Source organism: Mastomys coucha, unplaced genomic scaffold, assembly GCF_008632895.1.
Source record: "Mastomys coucha isolate ucsf_1 unplaced genomic scaffold, UCSF_Mcou_1 pScaffold18, whole genome shotgun sequence".
NCBI lineage: Eukaryota > Metazoa > Chordata > Mammalia > Rodentia > Muridae > Mastomys > Mastomys coucha.
The window spans coordinates 114,425,126-114,436,096 of NW_022196900.1; the positions used below are offsets into that span (position 1 = coordinate 114,425,126).

General features: G+C 50.6%; 1 protein-coding gene across 7 annotated transcripts in view; it reads right to left on the reverse strand.

Annotated features, from left to right (window-relative positions):
* The window catches only part of Plch2 (phospholipase C eta 2), an 83,008-nt gene that overhangs the window by 68,408 nt on the left and 3,629 nt on the right, over positions 1–10,971 (reverse strand). For 6 of the 7 annotated variants that reach the window (XR_004121233.1, XM_031379722.1, XM_031379718.1 and 3 more), the window contains exons 1-2: positions 6,388–6,514; positions 4,829–5,095 (exon numbers count right to left, since the gene is read on the reverse strand). Coding sequence is in view for 6 of the 7 variants with exons in the window: in XM_031379722.1 (XP_031235582.1) it covers positions 4,829–4,937 (109 nt within the window). In the remaining variant the exon portion in view is untranslated. Of the gene's footprint in view, positions 1–4,828; positions 5,096–6,387; positions 6,515–10,971 lie in introns of those variants that run through there. The other variant, XM_031379719.1, reaches the window with a different exon arrangement.

Below are 10,971 nucleotides of genomic sequence, written 5' to 3' on the forward strand. Positions count from 1 at the left end.
AAAGTAGGCTAGGCAGGACTTCATGCCCCCTTGCTCCTTCCCTGCCCAAAGAGTTACATCTTCCCCACCAGGAACTCCCCACAATACCTTCTGGTGGCTTCCTAGGAAAGCCCTCCTCAGAAATCTCTTGGATCCAAACTCTCTAGCTAAACTTGACCACTCTGCCTACACCTCCCTCTCTCTGCAGATGCCCACCTCTCTCTAAAGCCAGCCCAGTGTCCTGAGTAAACACCAGGAGAAACTGTGCTGAGAGGAGGGTGTCTCTTGCATCCACTCAGCCAAGTGCCCAAAGACGGGGAGACAAGACAGAACCAGTACTTGTCCACAGCTGCCAATCTAGCATGCCGGGCATCCTTCTTCTTCTTCCCAAGGACAAGCTCAGCCCAGGGACAAGCCCTGAGAGAAAGGAGCACCCTGTGTCCAGCCATACGGAGAGACTCTGAAAGTGCAAGTCTCCATCAGCAAGCTAATACTCAACTCATCTGGCCAGGTACCCCTTCAAGTCCACCCAGGGTTGGAGCCTTGTCAGGATGCCTTAGGCTTCCTGGCATACTGGCCTCTGAGCCTCAGCTCCTTAAATGGCTTAGAGTCTCCTCTGCCAGCCAATCCTCACTCAGCAGCTTTCCCTGAATCCCAGCCTCCATTTCTTAGAAGGATCCCACAGCATCTCCAGGCTCTCTGGCCGAGAGTTTCCCTCTTATCATCCTGTCTCATACACACCTTCAACCTTAGGGAGCCCTATGAGCAGCCCCTATTGGGTCACTTTTCTTGTCACAGATTTCCCAGAGGAGAATTCATGCATCCTATCCACTTCTAGAAAACATTCTGGGGCCAGCGAGATGGTTGAGAGGCTAAAGGTGTTTGACTGCTTGAGGATCTACATGGTGGAAGGAGAGAACCGACTCCTGAAAGTTGCCCTCTGACCCCCCCACCCCCCACATCCATGCTACATGCTCACACACACACATAGATTAGACAGACAGACAGATGTAATTGAGAGAGAGAGAGAGAGAGAGAGAGAGAGAGAGAGAGAGAAGACTGTCTCTGCACCAGGCAGAGCTAATGCTGGAAAGGCACTGGGCAGCCCACAGGCTCCAGGCTGGGCCAGGCTCCCACCTATAGTTATTGGCACTTACACAGGCAGGCCCCTCCCTTGGTTGCTCAGGAAGCTGCAGACAGAAGCTTCAAAGAGCCTGGAGGACATCAAATGCTACCTCGCACCCGAAGTCTCCTGGAAATAAAGAGCTTCCGAGCTGCAAAAGCTACACGGCTCCACCCTAACCCCCCTGCAGCCACACTGGCAGCGGCTTCACTTCAAAACGTGCCAGACACTAGGCTACAACTGCAGTGTCCCACCCATGGGTGCAGGAGGCAGCCCTTAAAACTCAGGGTCCTGGGACTCAGAAGACTGAGACAGAAGGGTGCAGCCCTCAAGACCTGGTTGGGCTGCAGGTAGCCTTTAAGGGCAGCCTGGGAAACCCAGTGAGACTCTATCTCACAACAAAAATAATAAAAAATTAAATTAAATTAAAATATAGAAAATTTGTCTAGTAACTGATTCTTTAATCTGACACCAAAGCCAATCTCTGGTCTACACACACACACACACACACACACACACACACACACACACGTACACATGCGCATATGCGCACACACAAACACATACACACAACACAGAAAAACACACAGAATCAGTCTCCAGAAGAAAGCTCCAAGATGGAAAATAAATAAATAAATAAATAAATAAAGGGTTGTGTCCTAAACCAGAATGAGTTCACACTGAAAAAACGCAGTTGGACTAAATAGGAACCCATAACACTCCACCAGGCCGTAGTCAGAAACTGCTCCCAAAGACCAAAGGGAGATGTGGCAGCCTGGTGGCAGTGGCAGTGGCAGCGTGGTGGCCGTGGTGGCGGATCTCATTGGCTTCTCCATAGTTTACATTGCACTCTGTAGAGTAGCTCCTCTGAGCCAGACTTGCTTTCATGGCCAGGAAAGAAAAAAACACGCGCACTTGTGCACAAACACAGTCACATGCACACACACACAAACACACACTCACACATGCACACACACATGCACATGCACCCATGTACACACACACACATTCACATCTCACACACACATGGATATGCATACACATGTGAGCACACGCGCACATGCACACACACACACACATACACACGCACATATACACTCTCACACACATGCACATGAGAGACTGATATAACAGTGGAAAAGCAATGTGGGTGGGGAGGAGCCAGGATCTGAGCATCCATTGAAGTGGGAGATTCCCCTGGGGACACATGGTTCCGTCCCTTGTCTCTCACTCCCAACCACTGGGGTACACATCCTGTGTGCAAACACTTATGCTTCTCCCTGACCCTAGCCTCACAGCCCAGGCTCAATTAACAATAGGGAGACAGAGGGACATGTACACATGCTCCAGCTGACCTGTGTCCCCTACAGCCAGGGTCTCATTCCCCTGGCACCTTCCGGTGACAGGATTGAGCTGGCGAACATTCCTGGGACACATACACACACGCCATCTATCTATCCCTGAAAAGCATCCCAATTTCAACCATTTACAAGCCAGCTCCCTTTCTGAATCAAATGAGCTTTCTCTCCTCATATGAAGTAGAAACCTAACTGTGTGCAGCTGAGGTAGCAGTGGACAGACTGTCTCTGTGGGCTCATCTGCTCCATCAGCACCTGAGCTCATGAGCACCTGTGATGGGGCTCCAGGTGGAAGCAGGAGCTCCCTCAACATCACTGCCTTGGTACTGGGGGTCACTCCAAATACTCCCTCCCATACCTCAGACCTCAGTGGATCTGTCTACTGAAGAGCTACAAAGCTAGCCACAGGCAGGTGAATAATAGACACTTGAGGTCTTCCATCTCAACCCTGTCTGCAGTGGGAGAGAAAGATGTTTGCTTGAAGTCCAGAAATAAAGTCAGCTGCCACTCCAGCCTCTATGGTTCACGCTACAGGATTGCATCCGGCTGACTGCCAAGACAGTTTCTGAGGCAGGTGATCCAGGAACTCTTTATCCCTTCTAGGAGTGCCTCGGTGTCTCTCTTACCAATCACCCCCAAGTTCTGATTTTCACCCCAACCCCAGTGACATGGGAGGAAGAAGGGGTACAGGAAGCAGATGCCCCAGAACTCCTGGCTGAACCCATGCACTGGGTCTCACAACATGGGAAGCTGGTACCATACCCCAACACTCCAGCATCTGACCTGGCTTCCACCCAAACCCCTCAGCCTGTGGATTGGATTGAATTGCTCAAAATGAAACCTGTTACCACAGATACTCCAGAAGTGGGATAGAACAGACTGGATGGGAGAAATGTTGACCATGAAGGGCACCCAGTACTGTCCCACTGTTCACACCCCTGAGCTTGGGTCTTACATTGTCCCTGGCCCCAGCTTCAGCATCTTAGAGTTCTTACTGCCTTGTCAGATAATGAGGTCTAATCCCTGGGGGCTGCAAAAGCTAAGAGGCCAAGATGTAGCAAAGAGCAATAATAGGGACTATGGCTGGGCTGTTGTGCAAGCTACCTAAGCCAGGACCCAAAACACAATGGGCCAGGATCAGCCTCAGTGCAGTCCCCCAAGCTGGTGCAACTGGTTAACTCACTCACTCTCTCTCTCTCTCTCTCTCTCTCTCTCTCTCTCTCTCTCTCTCTCTCACACACACACACACACACACACACACACACACACACACACAGAGGAAGCTGAGCTGGCATCAAGTGCTAGCCCAAATAACTGAGACCCACTTTAGTTAAACTAAGAACAAACCACATGCACTAATATTCTAAGTACCATTCATGCCCTACCCATGCAGCTTGGCAACTTCCCATCGTTCCATGGGGTTGCTTCAGGAAACCTTCCAAAAAGACCTTCAGGCCAGACTAGGTGCCCCTGCCTGCAGACTCAGTCTAGACCCAGCCAGAAATCTGCAAACCAGGCATGGGGAGGGGCTGTGGGGCAGTCAGTGACAAGGGGATTGTAAGTACAGGAACAGGGTGGGGACAAGAGATTCAGAAACCAGGGTCATGCTTCCTGGGACTGTTGCCCCTGAATCTACCCACATCTTTATCTAGAAACCCTGGCTGGAGTCAGAGCCTTGGGGGGCTCTTAGGTCTGGAGTGACTGCACTGATCTCTCTTCCTCCAACTAGTCACCCCCTTTCTTGGTGTCAATTCCAGACAGAGCAGAACTCAGGGCCAAAGCCCATCAGGGACTTTGCACAGCTGAGCAGACAAATCCCCACCCTCGGGTAGGAAGGCCTGTCCAGGCGTATCTGGAGAATGTAGAATTGACAAGCTATATAGTTGGCTCCATGGGCAAAAGGGTGTGTGTGGTGTGAACACATATGGAACACAGGGCACATGCACACCCACAGGCAGAGGCAGACCCAGGCCCAGTCTCTGACAGAGCACCCAGCAAGCCAGAAACTCAGGAGCAGAGAATCTCTGCACTCCTTCAGAACCAGACACTTGACCTGGAAGCCTCCCCATGTCTGTAGAACACCTGTGCTGTTCTGACAGCTGTCACCCAGGAGCAAATGCAGTCTCTGTTCCAGGCAGGCCATACAATTCATTGTGTCCAGCCAGCCAGAGTTTGCTTTTGTGTAGGAACAGCATACATTAGCTGCCTTTGCACTGTGTGCTTGGCTCCCCAGATAAAGGGAGCACCCCATTTTGAGGAAGCTGGCAATCTCTCCTCCCCGGGTGACATAACAGGATCCGCATCATCCCTTGGGTCTGGTCACCCAGCAGGAAAAGTACCAGGCATGAATGAGGCTTTACTCACTCACCCACAGGCAAAACGTTGGCACTCAGGAAAAGCCATCTGCTGTCCAGATCCGGCCCGGGGTCCTCAGGCAATGAAGTGGGACCAATGGAGCTGTCCATCGGGGGATTCATCCTAGAGGGATGGGCACTCCCTGGGATTTGGGTGCAGACAGCCTGGATTAGCAGAGGGGTCTAGTCACCAGCAGGAGACCGATGTGAGGTCCCACTGCTCCCAGAGGCCCCAGTGTCCCTTGCTGAGATGAAGTCTAAGCCTGTAGATCATCACACACCTAGAGAAAGCAAAAGGACAATGTGTGTTTTGGGGTGGGGGGAGGGGGGAGTTCTGTCCAGCTACCCGCACTGTGGGAAGGCAGTATGCATCACAGCTCCCCCTGCTGGAGGATGCTGGATTGTAGCCAGCACTACAGTAACTTTTAGATAAACAGACTGGAAGGGCTAGTGCTGATCTGGGTAGCAGGGGAGCCAAGGTTGAGGAGGTGAAGCAAGAAGGGCCCAAGGGGTTCCGCAGAGCCTCACACCTTCGGTGAGCTGCAGGTGGAGGCAGAGTATCATGACCCAGCTGCCAGCTTCCTCCAGAGTGTACAGAATGCTTGTCTGTTGTGAAGACTCTTTGCAAGGCTCCATCAGAGTCAAGAGAAAATGAGAGCCACTTCACAAAAACCAGCCAGCCCCGTGGGATCAAACTTTGCAAGGCAAAGTACCCATGACACCTCCAAACATGTAGCCCAAGGCTGTGCTAAGCTCCTCACCAGCTTTTAGGCACACTGGGGCCTGGGAAGACTTAAAGAGCCTGTGTGAGCATCCTTCATCCCTGCTCCTCCATCCCTGCTCTGGCCCCTCGCTGAAGCATCACTCTAGGTCCAGAGTCTCCATCTCTTTCATCACCCACTCTGTGGTGCACGGAATGGAGGCCCCTGTGCTCTCCCCAGCAACCATCTGCCCAGGGCAGCTCTGCTTGGCTGAGCTCCAAGCCCCTGATTTTTCAGGCACACCTCCTTGTTCTGCCCTGGCACCCAACCCCCAGCCTCAGCTCTGTCCCTGCCTGGACCTCTCCTCCTCTCTCACCACTCATCCAACACCTACTATCTGGACCAATGTCTTCTGGAGGCTTTCTGGACACCTCTTCCCAGGGCTTCTGTTTCCTTTAGGAGCTACAGAGAGATTGGCAGGACAAGGAAGAAGTTGGCCATCTGGATGGAGCTTCTCAACCTGACTTGTGGTGGACATCAGCAAGCTTAGACCCTTCTAACACCAAGAACTAAGCTCTGTCTGGCTAGGAAGACAGGCAGGAAAAGGGAGGCCCCTGGAATCCATGCAGGGAAGGCTCCCACCACCACCTTAGCCCTTCCTTAGAGCTCTTGGTTCCTCCAGGTCTCTGAGTCTTCTCTCTTCCACATGCCCAGACTCCAGGCCCTCCAGCCTGACCTGCCTCCTGATCAACAGAGATTGGTCTGCCAGGGTTCCTAAAGGTCCCAGGCTCAGAGCCGGGTGGGTACTGGGCATCAGGCAGTTCACTAGCCCTGAGCTCACCCTCAGCCTCCCTCTTTCTGGCACTCCTCACCTCTGGCCCCCGATCCAGATCCGCCCACAGATATAGGGTCTCCTGGGTCCTCCTAAAGCTGATGGACCGCTGCAGCCCCTCAGTCACCAGCCTACGAGGCTAGCATCAGCTCTAGCTCCTATCTCAGCCAGCGCCCTCTGGGAGTCAGCTTCCTGTTGCAGTGGGAGCTGAGCCGTGCCTCAACACGCCTGCTGAAGCGCGGGCCAGGCGTGGGGCTCCACTAGACTGGCATTGTGGAGCCTAATTAGGCAACAGTACCATGCCAGCTGCCTGAGGCCAAGGCGTAGCCCCAGAGGACCATGAGGTTGGCTACTGGCAGGGGCTCCGCTATACCTGGAGCCAGGACCCCTCCTACCCGCCCACCCCTGCCCTGTTCGCTATGTCTACCCTCTGTGTCACCCTCTCCCCTCAGCCATGTAGGCCCTTCAGTTCTGGAGGCAACAGGATAGGCAGGGAACCAGGGCTGGCAGGATACTTGGCTGATCTTGTTGCAGGACTATCCTGACCAGGCTGCTCTACCTCATACTAGACACAGGACCAGGCTAACCCTCAGGCTGTGGCCCCTAGGCTAAGGGTGGAATACTTCAGGCCCCTGGCCTCTGCTGTGACTCTAGCCTGTATGCCATTCTCAGCCCTTGGGAAATGCCTGAAAGCCATGAGTGACTGCTCATTGGTGACCTCATGTAGGGCCAGGTGCACACAAAGAAGTCTACACAACCTTGTCCCTGCTTAGTCAAGAGGGCAGGTCTAAGCCCCCAGAGGCTATCCGGTACCTAGGGTATAATATCCACTTGGGCTGGCAGATCTTTCTCTGTGAAGTGGCCAACCTCTGTTTCCAGAGTCTCCAAGGACCAAGTAGCTCCCACTTAGCAGACTTTGTCAGTACCAGGCTCCCAACTCTGCGAGCATCCAGAAAACCTACTCAGGGCTGCTCCTTGTCTTCTGGGATTGCTGGCTGCTTCTATTTCTGATATCTATGGTAACCCTTGAGAATCCTGAACAGTGCTAGCCTGCCTGCAGACGTGAGGAAGGCCCACCGCAAGCCCCAGCCTGTCCTCTGCATCCTCCACCTTGTGCCTCCCACCTGTGTCAGAGCCCGAGGAATGGAGCGACCACACCCCTGCCTTGTACGCTCTGGCTCAGGAAGCCCCTGTGGGGGGAAAGGGACACTCTTTCCCTGAATCATCTCTGAGGCGAGACTCTCTGAGATGTCAGAATGGATCTTTCCAGAACACTGGACATTTTTCCAGTTTCTTAAAGGGGAAACTGAAGCCTGCTCCCTTTCTGTGTGGGAACAAACCCTGAGAAAGAAAGCTCTCGTCTGCTCCTGCCCAACTCCTAGTTCACCATGTTCCTGCTGCCCCAACCCCTCCAAGACTGACCATCTCCAGTTCCTAAACAGTAAGATGAGTGTCCACCCACCCCACCCGCCCCAGCTTCCCTCCTAACCTCAGCCCTAAAAGCCAGTACCCCTACTACAGCAACTCAAAGACACAGAGTCTGCTCAGAAGAACCCTTGACACCCACTCCTACCCAGACCTCACTTGTTCCTGTGCTGTTCTGTCCTGTCTGTATGCTGTTAAGACTGGGAGTTGGTCTCAAGGTGAGGAGACAGTGGCCCAAAAATGCTGGTGACAAGAAGTGGGTCAGGGTCTCATGACAGGGCAGGTGAATCTGTAGCTAGGCCCTTTTGGGACCCACTAATCAACCTGAGCCATTCCTGCCTTTTCCGGTCTGAGGCCTCTCTATGAGTTCCTGCTGCCTACCGCAGGACTCATTGAGTAGAGAGAGCATGAAACTGGGGCTTGCCACAGTAAGGCCACAGGCCCAGGCAAGCTCAGCTCACAACAGAGCCGGTCTAGCCAGCACAGTGATGGCCAGCAAAGATCTCAGCACCCTGCTCCCCTACCCCCGCCCTCAAACATGTGGGAAGGGGGCAGGTTCAGGGGTTGGCTTTACACAAGGGAACAGAGCCTTCCTTGCTCGGTACAGCTCCAGAGGCAGAGGGGAGTACACTTGTCAAGGGAATCAGGTCTCAGGAGTTTAAGTCACTGGGCTGAACATTTTATAACAGCTCTGGGACCAGGCCCTCTGCAGGAAAGAAGCCCCAGATTCCATGGGAATATATCCATTGCAGTCCTGGTAAGCACATACATAGAAGCAGGAAGAAGGGGGGCATTTTGAAAAGGGGGCAATCTTGAGGGCACAGTTCTGAGTAAACACAGCTTGGAACCAAGTGTGCCGTAGATGCCAGCTCCAGAGTACTGCTTCACAAAAGCCTGGAGTCCCCGGAATCTTTAGGAACCCAAGATCCTGATAAGCCTCTTAAGAGTGTCCTTTACCCTGCAATGAGATTGGTACAGATGTTGGTAGCACTGTGGGCCTCAGCACTGTGTGCTTCGCCATCTTGAACTCACAATGTAATCAAGTAGCTATTTCCCTTAGAAGATATCTGATGAAGCAGGCTTGTACCAAACCTCAACCATGGACACAGGACTCCCACTGGGCAAAAGGGGGTGGGATGTCCCAGGAAAGGATAGAGCTTTGAGATAAAGTACTTGTGCTTCTTGGAACATTGCTGTATCTCAAAGGCACCTGGCAGGTGAGCCAGGACTCTACAGTGGGAGCATCTGATAGATGTTTTCTCAAAAGAGAAGTAAGGGCTGGAAACAGACCTGAGCCAAGCATTTAAGGTCAGCCTGGGCAACGTAACAGAACCGCATCTCAAAATAAAGAACAAAGTAAGCTTGCCACTCAAAAAATGGAATCCGCAGGCTCTCTCACCAATAATAGAATTCAAAATTAAGTGAAAATTAGTGTTTTGTACAACCTGTATCTACCGCTGTGAGCCAGTCAGCGCCCCAAACACCATCAGGGCAACAGAGACGCTATCAAGAGCTTTGTAACATTATGAAATGTGTTAACGGTGCAGGAAATCTCCATAATTCAGTGAGCTGGAATCTCCCTGGGGACCAGACATACATTCGGACCCATGCATGGAAAAAGGCCCATTTCAACGTACAGGACACCAGGGCGAGTTAGTGACCCAGACCCAGCCCTCACGTACCTCAGCTCTACACTGCAGCCCCACCTTTAAGAAGCCATGGGGATGTTCTGAGCACAGCATCCAGGCAGTACACCCACAGTTATGAAAGAGGAAGTATATCTCTGTGAGGCCAGGATTCTTTAGCTCCGTCAACCAAAACAACACATTGTGACAGATGGGATGCAGAAGCAGATAGGCAGATCCAGCTGTCCTTCACATGACAGACAGTAGAGAGATTTACAAAGCTGCAAAACATGTCATTCTTTTGGCGTTTTTGTGGTTTTGCTTTTTGCCTTAAGAAGAATTTGTCATAAGATGTTATTTATATTAAAATAGAGTGAGTTTGCCATTGTTACTTTCAATGAGACTTTATAAATAAAGATTTCGTTGTTGTTGTTGTTTTGGTTTTTTGTTTGGTTGGTTTTTTTCGAGACAGGGTTTCTCTATGTAGCCCTGGCTGTCCTGGAACTCACTCTGTAGACCAGGCTGGCCTTGAACTCAGATATCCTCTGGTTGGGGACCAGATTGGTCTTCAACCTGTAAATTTCTGCTTGTCTTTGCCTCCCCTCCTAAGTGCTGAGATTAAAGGAGTATGCCACCATGCTTGACCACTTTGGGGTGTGTGTGTGTGTGTGTGTATGTGTGTGTATGTGTTTATATATGTATGTATGTATGTATGTATACACACATATTTTATATATATATACATATATATACCACTTTGGGGTGTGTGTAGAGGGGTTGTGTTGGAATATAGGTACACATATACCAATGTATGCATATATATATACGTGTGTGTGTATGTGTGTGTATATATATTTACATATATATATACCACTTTGGGGTATGTGTGGAGGGAAGGGATTGTGTTGGAATATGGGTACACATGTACCAATGTATTCACATATAATATGTATATATATATACATATATATATATATATATATAGTGTGTGTGTGTGTGTGTGTATATGTGTGTGGTTTGTATCAAATGGCAGAACTAGAATATGCTAGCCAATATTTAGCAATAAGTCCCAGGAAGTGTGACATCTGACCATTTCCATGATGGAAATATTTCTTCCGGAGTTGATTTCAAGTTACTGATGGTGCCATCACTGGACATGGGGTTAGGAGAGAGATGGACGCATTGTAGCATCCCCACTACATTAGGCACCATCAAATCCTATCTAGACAAAAGCAGAGATAACAGCAGGGTGTAATTAGGAAGTGATATGCTTTGAGTGTTTATTACCTTTGTGTTTTATGTAATTTATATGTCTTACATATGTAATTAGTTTAATTTGATTTTAATAATGGCTGTGTTCAACATCCGGCTCACAGAATTACTGGAGATTTAACAGCTGACTCGTACAAGCTGGTCCTCACAGGCTCCACCACACTCCTAGACATAAACCCTTCTAAGCAAATATTTTCTGGGATCCCCAGCATTAATGCAAAGGAATCCAAAGATGAAAACCTTTGTACCCCAATAATATTTATGTAAAATAGTCACAACAGAACAATAACTTGGATTTTGAA